General features: G+C 31.5%; 2 protein-coding genes across 7 annotated transcripts; one reads left to right on the top strand and one right to left on the bottom strand.

Annotated features, from left to right (window-relative positions):
• The first annotated feature begins 493 nt into the window (after positions 1 to 493).
• LOC114182318 (SKP1-like protein 21) lies at positions 494 to 8,253 on the top strand. Of its 6 annotated transcripts, XR_014994563.1 has the most exons (12): positions 505 to 697; positions 2,579 to 2,816; positions 3,717 to 3,938; positions 4,212 to 4,403; positions 4,497 to 4,607; positions 4,739 to 4,817; positions 5,634 to 5,731; positions 5,880 to 6,061; positions 7,293 to 7,423; positions 7,721 to 7,916; positions 8,001 to 8,076; positions 8,166 to 8,253. XR_014994563.1 is itself a non-coding variant. In XM_085672530.1 (10 exons), exons 2-10 carry the CDS (start codon positions 2,796 to 2,798, stop codon positions 7,729 to 7,731), a joined length of 1,047 nt encoding a protein of 348 aa, XP_085528656.1. In that variant the 5' UTR covers positions 505 to 697; positions 2,579 to 2,795; the 3' UTR covers positions 7,732 to 8,082. The 6 variants fall into 6 exon arrangements, 3 of the variants coding, with proteins under 3 accessions (XP_085528655.1, XP_085528656.1, XP_085528654.1); XR_014994562.1 differs by having other exon boundaries at positions 7,721 to 8,076; XR_014994561.1 differs by lacking the exon at positions 8,001 to 8,076.
• Positions 8,254 to 10,242: 1,989 nt separating this feature from the next.
• Positions 10,243 to 11,206, bottom strand: LOC114182553 (uncharacterized). Its single transcript, XM_028069443.2, has one exon. The coding sequence runs from the start codon at positions 10,997 to 10,999 to the stop codon at positions 10,253 to 10,255; it is 747 nt and encodes a 248-aa protein (XP_027925244.1). The 5' UTR covers positions 11,000 to 11,206; the 3' UTR covers positions 10,243 to 10,252.
• Positions 11,207 to 12,928: the final 1,722 nt, after the last annotated feature.

Here is a 12,928-nt window from a genome sequence, read left to right on the forward strand (position 1 = left end):
TTTTTATAAATTGCATCAATCACTATTAAATTGGAAATAATTGATGACATCACAAACCACCTTCCAAATACATACATATATATATATATATATATATATATATATATATATATATATATATATATATTATTACAAAATCAAAATAACCATTCTCATACTTTTTTCTTCCATGCATGATCAACCAAATATTTCTCCACATGCTATAACATAATACAGCTTAGATTAGACCTAAAATAACCATACATCATCCATCATGCTAACAATCCTATGGATAAGGCTTAGATCATGGGAAAAGATAAATAGAAAATATATTAGAGAATAAAATTCTCTTTCTAAATTATAAATATTATTTAGAGCTACATTACAAAAATATCTCCTATATCTAAATTTCTTTTTCACAAAATATTATTATTAAGATTATGATTTACATTTTTAGTTTGCACCTACCTCACCACACGTGTCACTTTCGTTTTCCTTATCCGCTCTTAAAATTAAGGATACGTAGCAACACGTGCCATATCTCCTTGGTTTGGTAGACTCACGTGCCTACACTCAACGACGGTACACAAAGCCGATAAACATCGGAAAACCCTAATAATATGGTCTGTTTCCATGTTATTCACTTTATATAACTGTTTCTTCCAGCTTCCACCTTCGCTTCGTGCATGCTTTCCTCCATTTTCTCATCTTCTTCGAGGTACTTATCTGTGTATATCGCTGTGTGCATTTCAATTTACGGTTTTGACATTGAATTTTAACTCTACTGGTTACGGCGGTGATTACGGAGTTGATATTGGTTTGGTGTTGTGAGTTTAGCTTAATTTGGTGAAAACTTGAGTTTTGCTTTTTGGTTTCATGTCGGTGTTGCCTTTGGTAGCTTGACTTGTCGGAGTGGTCTTTGTTTACTTTATTCTGAAGTTCCTGGAAATGAATGGTTTAAACTTCGATTTGTGTAAGTTAGAGTGTTTAGGCTACGGCTTGTGTGTTTGTCCATTGGTAACACACTCGAGGTTTTGGAATGTATTTCGGTGTATTTTTGTTTGAATAGTAGAGTGCGTTCTGATTTTGATTTGTGTGTGTATTTTCAATTGACAGTTTTAGAAACTAGTAAATGCACATCTCGCAATGGAATTTGGAAACTATGGTTGGTATGAATGGTTAGATGTTTAAATTGGAAATCTTTTATAGAAGTCTTTTCAGTTAACACTAAATGTTAGATATTTTTAATAAAAGTTGGCTACTTTTGATTCCGTCAGCCATGAATCTAAATCCATTTAATGGCAGCAAGCTATTTTGATAATAGTAACAGAAATGGCACATTGTTTGAGTCCCATTATTTGGTTTTATGATTTTTTGAAGTAGATGGTTAAAACAAGATGCATGGTTTTGGGTTCACAAAATCGTGAAATTAGTGTACAAGGTAAAAACAATTTGTCACTTTTGTGATTAATTGTGGCAAACATAAACCAAGCAACTCCCGTTACTAATGTTTACCTCGGGTTTTCTAGCAGTAGCATTCATTGATATATAGTAGTGCGGTGGTAAGGTAATAAGACATACCATATTTTTTTTGTTATCACTTGCAATAATGTTGGATTGTAAAATATAATTGTGGTCGGTAGTGGAATTGAGGAAGCTGTTGCATGGTATACCGAACAAGCAACATTAAACAACACAGATTGAATATACAGAATAAACTGTTTCAACTTAAAGTTCTGATTTTGTTTTTTTATCAGCAAAAAAAGTATTATTATAAGCACCCAAACAAACACAAGCTGTGTCAGTGTTTGCTACACGGGTACAGAAAAAGGGAGATAAATAACTACACGACAGCCCCCCAAAGTATTTACTGTTGCAAGCTTGTGGACAGCAACAAAATTTGCCCCTGCTACCCCTTTGTCTTGAAAGATCTCACCAGTTATGGAACATATGGCTGCACCCGCTGCACCCACTTTTTAATCCTCTAACAGAAAAATATGCCACAACTTCGTGGTTGAAATCACGATGATTAACTTAATTTCATAGACTAGGTTGTGTTTTCTTGATGAATATAAATGTATGCCGCATAGATCTCAGGGTAAGTTTCTGCTTCACCATTTATAATAGAGAAACTTAGAAAGGATTTGCATTTTTATTTCTGTAATTTAAATTAAGTTGAAACATCAGTTACTGGCTATTGTGGAAAGCGGAGTACAAAATTTTATAGTTATGAGGAAGTTTGAAATGAAAAAGAAAATCTTTTTACTTTAATCACCTTTAAAATAGATTAATTCAGGTTTTTTCTGCATAGAGTAAGACTAGATAGCAGTTTTTGAGATGAAACTTTGTTACTTTATCATACTGATTTTAAAATCATTGTCTAACAATATGGTTGTTTCCCTCTGGAAGTGCAGTTATTGAATATTCAATGTTATTGCATTGATAAATATTTCTCAAAATTGTGGTCACTTCTTTGTTTTCTTGATTCTCAACATATTCGTGCATGCATAAAATTATCATTGTGATAAAAAACTTGAATTGATAAAATATTTGTAAATGTTGTAATGTTGCGACCTTCACCTTCTTTTGATATGTTTAGGCTGCACATCACAGGGTTTATTGCTATAGCACCTCCTGCTTTATCATTTAGTACAGGACTTGTGGAAACACTTCTCTCATGAGAATGCTGTTAAACCTGTCATTGGCGTCCTGAGCAATCTCGTTTTGCAAACCAAGGTCTTTGAAGGAGTGAAAGTTCCCTTTGTGTTTTAATTTCCTTGCTACCAACCTCTGTGTTTTCATTGTCTGGCGCAACTATGGCAGTTGTGAAACCTGAGGTATGGTGTCATTATATTCTATCTATTCTTTTTCTTTTATTTCATGAGTTATCTGTTGTTTTGGTCTTGTGTGTTGGCTCAATGCATATTAAACTATTGTATTTGAAATTGCATTCTCATCTTATAACAGCCAGTCCTAATGGCTGGGTAACGAGTTGGCCTATACTTCTAGTTACCACTGTTAATTCGTTTTCTTCTTTTACGTGTCTTAAATATTTTAGATTATGTAAGTAAGAAAATTGTTCAGATATAAAGCTTGGTCTCTCCTTTTCCTTCTTTTTCTGTTTCTTGCTTCTATTCTTTATGTAAATAAATATTATTTTTCTGTTCAAATTATCTGCCATTATGGTTTTTGCAGATGATTTTTTTTCTGAGAGATCACAAAGGATATGTCCTTTTATTCAATCATTTCTATGTTTTAGGCCCATATGTAGCACTTATGGGCCATTAATTTTCTCACACAAGGCTCATTACCCATATAGGATGATTAAATGAAGACATAAGAAGGAAAATTACTTGGTGTTGAAGCTGTATAATATTAGGATGGGAAGAAATTGCTTGTATCAGATCTTTGAATTTGTAGATAAGATCACCTTAACATTGTAGGGTTTTTCTAATATTACATATTCTGTTACATCTTTAATACAAATGAATATCAGTTAGGTTCAGATGCAAGAATTTTTTTTCAGCTGGGACAACTAAATAATATGATATCACATAAATAAATAAACTCATTTTTTTCTTCTTCTCCAAGTATAGTTATTTTTCTATTACTTTAAATGAAGAAACAATAACGAGGTTACTGAGTTGTTTTTGAAATTTAGAACATGGTAGTAAAGTCAGGTTTATTGTTGTCCCATGAGTAGTTTGTTGATTTCACCTTGCCTTTGGCATGCTTAGATGAAATCCTACATCTGGCTTCAAACTGTGGATGGTTCTATTCATCAAGTAGAGGAAGAGGTAGCCATGTTTTGCCCCATGATTTGCCAGGAAGTACTTCAAACAGGCATGGGATCTTCCAAAACTTGTGCTATATCTCTTCCACATCATGTCAATCCTGCAATCTTGGATATGATACTTGATTACTGTCGGTTTCACCAAGTACCAGGACATTCTAACAAGGTATGGAATAATCCAACTTTCATGTGATTCGTTTTTACTTTGATTTTAGGAATATATATTTTTCGGTATTCCTTCATTATTTAAAGATTTCATGCTTCTTTGTTTAAAAGTATATTTTTATTTTAAACTACTACTTGATCCCATCTGGGCAACATTTGGTAACTTGTCTGCGCTATCAAAGTATTATCTGTACCATTGCTTTTACCAGCTGAAATTCTGGGGAAATCACATGATTTATAGATTAACCAGTATTTGGTTGTGCTACTATTGTAGGAGCTCAAACTTTTCAATGAAAAGTTTGTTCGGATCGATACAAAGAAGTTATGTGAGTTGACATCTGCTGCTGACAGCCTCCAACTGAAGCCTTTGGTTGATCTGACCAGTCGAGCCCTTGCTAGGATTATTGAAGGAAAAACTCCTGAGGAGATTCGTGAAACATTTCATTTGCCTGATGACCTAACTGAGGTATGTGATAAAAGCAAAAGTGAGGTCATATGTTCTCATTTGCATAGATGACCTCTGCAAACACGTTTCTTGATTTACATCTATCTCTCACAGGAAGAGAAGCTGGAGCCTCTGAGAAACATAACTGATGATCCACGGATTCGACTTCTAAACAGATTGTATGCTAGAAAGAGGAAAGAACTACAAGAGAGAAAGAAACCGAAGGTATTTTCTACCATTTTAATTTCATCAATGTTCTTGAACCTTGCATATTGAATGTTCATATGATTCTTGGTTATGACAAACTTCTTGTCAGATTGTGTTGCAAGCACACTAAAATGTTTCACCTGTTTCAGGATGTTGCAGTTGAGGAGGAACCAAAGGATGAGCGTTCGGTTGAAGATCTTCTATCATTTATTAATGGCGCAGATGGAGGTATGTCATGTCATTCACCCTGACCTCTTCTATAAATTCGATTAATCAGTACTTCTGTTTCCTTGCGGCTATCTTATCAGATCTTTCATTTTATTTTTGGAGAGGGGTGATGCAGATGAACGATGATAATCTTGTATTGTTAAAGGAAAAGTATATTGCATTAATTTATTTTATTTTTCTATGCCATACTGCAATGAGACTTGTTTGCTTAGCTTTGAGTTTTATTGGTGTAAACTATATACATCATAAATTATTTAAATCTAATAATGCTGATTAAATTTTAGTTTTGGAAGTTGCTTGGAATATAAGATTTGCCTGCTGCTATTGTTGATTATAATTGTTATTATTATTATTATTATTATTATTATTATTATTATTATTATTATTTTCATTATTTTAGAATATCTAAAATTGATCTGATCATATAATTTATTCTAGCTTATGTTATAGTACAATAATGATACAATGCTATAATTTTTAGATTTTCTAGGAGACTGCATTTGGGACAATGATTTCCAGTGTTTGGGACTGGAGATGGGGTTAGTCTGGGGAGATGACAAATGGGACAAAGACCAGCTACTTTATGCTACTACTGATATTATTTAGTTTTGTTATTACTATTTTGATGCGTGAAGTTGCTCTCTTGTTTGTGATAGATCCTAGAGCAATTAGGTTGATTTCTTGTCATGGATAATCACATAAAATTTTCTACATTTGTTCAATCACATTTCTTTTAGTTATTATAATATTTTTAATGCACCCTATCTTGTTTTGATTTTTCGTTAGCTTACTTTGGAGATATGAATGTTTTGGCAGAAATAAAGGGAACTAGAGCAAATAAAAATAAAAAGAAGAATAGAAGGAAAGACCAGACAAAGGATCTTTCTTCAAAAAATGCAAATGAAAACAATAAGGTTAGACTCTGCCACCTAATAAAACACTTGTTGAGCATCTATTACACAACATATTTTATTAGACTTGTGTCCTCATTTGCATTGTTTATATTCACAATACCTGTTTTTAAAAAAGTATTGTTTCTCATTCAATATGCTTTTATATTAGGGGTTGAATCTTCTTCCTTCTGCATATCACAATGTCAATTTTGACAAGGCCTTAGAGGCCTCTTCAAGTAAACACTCAAGGATGCAAACCCTTCCAGATGTTAATTTTTCTCCAAAATTTGAATTTATTGATGGTGATGTTGACGATGATTTAGATCCTGCTGTGAAGGAGGAGCTTGACAGGTTAGATACATGCTTCTGCTAGTTCTTCAATTGATGAGGAATAAGTTCAAAACTGATGGTTCAAAAGCTTGAAGCTTGAAGATTTGATGTTTTTCTTATTTGTGCAATAGTTCGACCTTGAAAGATGTTGTAATTCCTGAAATCATAAATCACATGATATCTTTTTCCCCTTTTGTCATTATCAAATGCAATAAAATCACATGAAAAGAGAGGAAAGTAGATAACAAAGACTTATTCATTGATAAGGCAAGCTGGAATACAAGTCATTGGATAAAATATTAGAGAGAATACATTAGAAATTAACAAAAGGTAATAACACACGAATCAGAAGAAAATACAACTATCAAACCAACAAGTAACTATGAAGACACTCAATGAAAAGACAGAAAACACAAAAACAAGTCTATTTTCCCATATGGAGAGAAAATACAACTTATCAAACCAACAAGTAACTATAAAGACACTCGATGAAAAGACAAAGAAAACATATAAAAGAAGCCTATTTTCATGTGTGGAGATGCATCTCATTAATTTGATCTTTGATGACTTGATTCTTGTCACAAAGATTGTCACAAAGATTAGTGAATCCCCTTTCACAAGGTGAGAAAGGTCTTTTGTGTTTTATGATTTCAGGAATTAAAACATCTTCAGGATCAAACTATTGCGCAAATAAGGATGACCACTTGTCATCATCAAATGAGTTTGTTGGTTCAAAAGCTTGAAACTAGAAGATTTGATGTTTTCAACCACAGAGAGCTAAAGGGTTTCGATCTTGTGTCTGTAGTTTTGATTTTGTGGATAATCTTGTGTAAATGATTCTGCTGCCTAAGATTATGTAGAGGAATCATTTTGGATTGCCTTTGTAAAGGTTAAGTTGGGAAGGATATTTTTAATGGGTTAAGAACATCAGTTGACTGTAGAATATATTTTTCCTCCTCACAAGATTCTATGGACCATAGAATCTTTCTGGTTGGTTGGTTTAGTGGTTATTTTTATGGATTCATTCCTCTAAAATTATAATTACTCGAGGATTCCTGCACAATTGAATTTGGTGTGGAATGTGATGCAGTTGTCTTAGTAGTGCACTCATACTTTATGAGTAGATAACTAGTGGAATGCTTATATCATATATAACTTATGAAAGAGGATAGCCTTATCAGCTAATTCTTGCGAGGTTATTTTATTGTATTCTCTTGTACCTTGCATTTATTGACTGTTTCTTTTCCTGTAGGGAAGTGGAAGATTTTGCACGAAGATTGAATTCAGATTGGCCTGAAAGGATGCAAATTTTATCTTTGGGTCAAGGCAGAAGACTGGTACCAATCTCTGTGAATGGCAATGGTTCAACGCACCTGTACACAAGTATATCTTTCTTTCTTAATATATTCCGACATGCTGTCCTGATTTTTATTAGAAGCATCTAGACATTCTGGTCTGGTTCTGTGGTTCTGTTAGTTGTGATTCTGAACTGAGGCTAAAGAAGCAGTGATGTATTGTTGCATATGTTAATTGTTTTCAAAGGCTTGTGTTATTTCCTAGGGCTTGATCATTGTGTATGTTTTTAGTCTCTGTCTCACCCTTTTTTATCATCTGTGCATCATGCTGACTATAAGTTTTGAATCTGAAAATAATTTGAATTGATAACTGATAATTGACTAGGTCTGTGTTGAGGGTGAGGAGTTGCAGCTGAGTTCATGATTGCAAGTCTATCATTGAGCATTTAACTTATGGTACATATAGGCTTTTGATGATAGTACAGCCACTGGTTGATAATTCAATTTCCAAGTTGAGAGAAAGTTGAAGTGATCTGAAAGGATGGCAGCTCAGGGTTTGAAAGTCTCTTGATAAACACCATGTGAGTAATATTTATTTGTTCCTTATATCTTATAATCAAATGTGGCTTTGTTTTTTAAATTTGAGCTTTTTTGAATTCCGCGAGCAAGGGGAGAGGGACTACAGAGAGAGAAAGTGTGTGAAAAAATGATGAATAAAAAGAATCTTGAAAAGCAATTTGAGTATAATCCTTACCCTTGTTTCCTTGTTTTCACCTCTTATTCATTTTGTATCTTCTTCTGCTTACGTGTTGAAAAATTTATTTAAACAGGTTCGAGCGATTGGAAGGAAATGGCTTTTATGGTTTCTAAACGCTATATACTGTTGATTCATATCCATTTCTCAACTATTTCAATTTCTCCCTGCTATCTTTATTTACTGCTTTTAGCCTGTTTTTGAAATATAGAGGATAGGTATTGCAAAAAAATAAGTGGGAAATTATGGACATGTTTTATTTAAACTTAAAATAAGTTTTTTGAAATATATTTTTCTAAAAGTAGGTGAGATTTGTTAGGGAAATTACTTATCTTTAAAATAAGTGGATTGAACATGCTAATGAAAAAGAGTAGGAAATACTTATTTTATGCAAAGTATTATTTTTAACATAAACAATTCTAGGAGTCTCTCGTATGTAAGCGTAATGTAGGAATATAATAAGATAAATATCGGTTTCTTTAAAGTAAAAATTTATTTATTAAGTTAAAAATTTATCTATTTTTTTTAGGAATCAAATTGTTGTTTCATATTCATTGGAAATGGGTATATCTATATTTTTTTTAGAGGTTTTGAATATTAATTAAATAATTTTTTAATTTAAAATAAATAATAAGAAATAAATTATAATTATATAAAAGAGTATCAAATAATAATTTATTAAAGAAATTAAATAAAGTTTAAATCATTATAAAAAGATTAAAAATGATTAAATGTAAGTTGTTGTAATAAATTATGAAATTTAAGATTAAATAAAAGTTAATGTGATTTTTTAAAATGGATGGGTACAAACATGTATAAATTTACCCTAAGTTCATCTTTTATTTTAAAAGTTAAATATTATAATTTTACAATTTTATAATCATTACTTATGATTTGAATTAATAATCTTAATTATAATTCTCTCAATCCATCAATGAGTTTTTAATCTCGCTCGTAATCTCTTCAATAAAAAAATTCTTTCACTAACCTTAATAAGAGAATTATTTTAGGCGTTTTTGCTCGTAGATTCAGCTTTTTGGTTCAGTCTTCATCTTCGCTTGTAGAATCAGTTTTTTGGTTCAGTTCTTATATTTTATCTTTTATTTTTCTATGCTGTGCAATGTGCATTTACAAGGAGTGAAATTTGAGTTTTTTTTTATTAAATAATATTATAGATTTATAAAATAGAAGTTTAATTATTTCATTAAAAAAATTAAAAAATTATAAATTTATAAAATAAGAGTTTAACTCTTTCATAAAAAAATTAAAAAATTATAAATTTATAAAATAACATCGGATGAGGCCACAACTAAACCATGTGACAAAGACAGTACAACATACTCGGTTAACATAAATTTAACAGCATGAGCATGAACGCTGAAGAATATAAAATGTATACAAAACTTAATTAAGCAGTTTCTTCCCATACCTCCATAATTTCAACTTTCTTAAAATTTCAATTTTACTTCTTAGAATTTTCAGTTTGACTTCTAGAATGCACAATCTTGTATACAAAATAAACCAATTTTAGAGTTCCTGACAATGATAAAGTGTTCCGTCTGAAACAAAAATGGAAGGAGGGAAGAAGAAAATAAAGATAAATAAACCAATTCACTAATCCATTGGTGCAAATTGAAATGTAGAAGAAGAAGAAAATAAAGATAAATAAACCAATTCACTAATCCATTGGTGCAAATTGAAATGTATAGAGGTGCAGGAAGAAACTGGGATACAGGAAGAAGCTATGAGCATGTCTACTTTGATGGTTATTGAAGTCTGGGGTAATTGTCTGGTCTTCTATAATGAATTCAACTTAAATTATTTTTCTCAACCCTTTTGGCCATGATAAGTAAAATACTTAACGGCTTCGTAAATAATACAAACTTTATTTCATCAGCTTAAAAAAATATATTAATTAGTGTTTGTGTTTGTGTTATGTGAGGAATAAATTATAATTTTTAATTTAATTTTCATTCCACCCCTTATCCTTTTTACTTAAAATGAATGTCTACTGCAAAAGGAAAAAGAAAAGAAAAGAAAAGAAATAGGAATTATACATATGATATATGTCTCTACAAATACATTTTTGAGTGTGTAAAAATTATAGAGCAAAAGCTGGTAAATTGTGGTTCAAGACCTTATACATCAAAACTAAATGCATCTTCATTGCTCTTTGTCATTGTTCTGTGTGTAATAAGCCTTCAAAACTTTAGGAATATAGAGTGGCAACATGAACCCAAACAGATTGAAAGACCAAAAAGCCATGTTAGTCACAGCAAGTGCTCTTCCAACAGTGACCCTCCAAGCAGATCCACTGTGCTCCTGATTCATCTTGTACACCTCACTCCTAACCCAATCCACAATGGTGAAAATCCTTCTTGCGTTGTAGAATGCAGGAACAAGGGCTCTAATTGGAGCAGAAAATTTTTGTGAAGTGGCCACACCTTCCATGAAAACTTGGCTGGCCAAGAGAAAAACATGGGGTGTTGCTGCTTTGATCCCTTCTTTGTCACCCTCAAAAACACCCTCTAATATATAGGCTATTGGAGTGAAAAGGCCAATGGTGGCACCTGTGAGTGCATAAAGTTGAAGGAGCTTGCTTTGGGGGTTGAAAACTTGAGGATCTTTTGAAGGGTTAAGAGTGGGAAAAGCCACCTTGGATATGAAGTACATGTAAAATAGGGAGAAGAACACAAAGGCAAAGTCTTCAGGACTCACCATGCCACTGGCAGATAAGATAATTACCACTGCAAGGGAATTGAGCTGAGTGAATGAGAGAAAACCCACTTTGTTTTGTGGGGTGGATTTGTTGAATGTTTTGGCTGGTTTGTCTTCTTCTTCTTTGTAATCAATTTCCTCTTCTTTTGGGAGGCTAATGTCACAGGCAGTTGCACCAATACCACCTGACATGTTTCTGCAATGGGAATGTCCTTTTTGCTGGATCCAAGGACTAGGCTGAGTTTGTTTCTCTTTGGTTGTCTTCAGAAGGAAAATGAAAATGAAAACTCGGTCTTTTTGGTATGGAGAAATTGATGGGTTTTTGTTGAACTGTGATTTCGTTTTGTGGTGGTAAATGCATGCAAAGGAAAAGAAAGAAAGTAAATGGGGTTTGGGGTATTTATTGATGGGTAGGTTTCCCAATGGATCAGAAAGAAGGTGAGATAAGTATACGAGAAATATGGAAAGTTGAAACACCTGTTTTGTTAGTTCCAAGTTGTGAAATGTGATAATGCTTTGTCTAAATTATATATCAATCCTTCAAGTCATCTCATATGTTCAAATTGCACATTTTTTCAACTTTTATTTTATGATATTCTTTTAAATAGTTTAACTTTAATTAATGATTAATACGGCGGTATACTTTTATTTTATGATAAAAATATTTTTTGTTGAATTAAATATATTTTTCATTTTAAATTATTATAAAGTACTATATTTTATTTTAAAGTAATGCTTATATTATAGACCTAACGAAAAGTCTACATGAAATAGTAAAACATAAAGATAATGATACAATGCTTCAGTTTTTTATCCCAATTTTACTCATCTAAGTGACATGGGTTATTTTAATGTTTTGTTAAATATGAAAAAAGAACTTACGCGTGAGGTTAAGAATGGTTTGTAGTGTTCGCACAGAAAAATTGAGAAAAAAACAAGTGAAAATGAAAAAATAGAGTGCGGTTTTGGGAAAGGAAAACAGAGGCAGGCTTTGTGGCTATTGCAGCTTCCTCCACAATCGCTGCTAATCGCTACTGCAGCTTCCTCCACAATTGCAAGCCCTAATTTTGGTGTTGTTCTTCTCCAAATCAAAGGTCAATTTGGTATGTTTTATTTCCCCGATTGCAATCCCGTATTTTTGTGTTGTTCTTCCCAAAATGAAACCCTATTGTCGTATGTTCTTGTTTCCCAATTGAAATGTCAGTTTTATGTGTTGTTGTTTGCCAAATCTATGCTCTCTCAATCTTAAATGTTGTTGTGGACTATTAATTCGAAATGTGAACGGGTTTGTCTGAGCAAAAATGCTTCGAATGTGCAAATGCTTTTGAAGAAGAAGTGTTTCGACAGTGATGCTTGGGTGGGTACAAAATGCGAACTGCAGCTGTGTTGTTGGATGTTAGAAAGTAAATTTATTGGTTTCGACATTTAGGCTTGGGTGGGTACAAAAAGTAAACTGGATTTGTATTGTTGGATGTTAGAAAGTTAGTTTGTTAGTTTTTGACTATATATATTTCGATTACATTATTTCTTAATATTATTCTCTTAATAGATGATGAATAACTTATTTATAGGAGTATTCTTTAAAACTAAATTAACATATAATTAGGGTATAAGATATTTCAAAAAGTGTCATTTATCAATTTTAAGCATATATAAAATATACAAATTTTATATCATGATGTTGTCTTTTTAAAAATATTATCTGTTGTTTATTTATCATTAATCATTAATATTTAATCTTTTATTGTTGTTCAATAATATTAATTATTAATTAGAATTAATAAAACTAAAAGAACAGTTTAAAAATATTGCATCAGAATCCAAAATTTTCTTCCATTAATGTCTTTGAAACTGATTGATCTATTATTATACTTATATTCTCAAATTTATATCAATTTATAATTAAATTTAAATTTAAATTTATATAAAATTAATGTGATATTATCATTTTATAATTTTATATAATTTTACATTATATTGAATTTATATTGAAAACTTTTTTTTTATTTAATATCCTTGAAAGATGATCTCTACATCTTATAGTCCATTTTTCAAACATTAGATAATAGGTAATATTATGTAATATATTTATTCTTTTCAGAATAAATTTCAAAAATAATT

This window comes from Vigna unguiculata, chromosome 4 (genome assembly GCF_037176805.1).
Source record: "Vigna unguiculata cultivar grain cowpea cultivar isolate G323 ecotype 2 chromosome 4, ASM3717680v1, whole genome shotgun sequence".
Lineage (NCBI taxonomy): Eukaryota > Viridiplantae > Streptophyta > Magnoliopsida > Fabales > Fabaceae > Vigna > Vigna unguiculata.

Coding starts and splice junctions, on each gene's coding strand:
- LOC114182318 (XM_085672529.1), top strand. CDS start 2,796: ATGGCAGTTGTGAAACCTGAG. Junction 4,608..4,738: donor AAGAGAGAAAGAAACCGAAG/GTATTTTCTACC, acceptor CACCTGTTTCAG/GATGTTGCAGTTGAGGAGGA. Junction 6,062..7,292: donor GTGAAGGAGGAGCTTGACAG/GTTAGATACATG, acceptor CTTTTCCTGTAG/GGAAGTGGAAGATTTTGCAC.
- LOC114182553 (XM_028069443.2), bottom strand. CDS start 10,999: ATGTCAGGTGGTATTGGTGCAACTGCCTGTGACATTAGCCTCCCAAAA.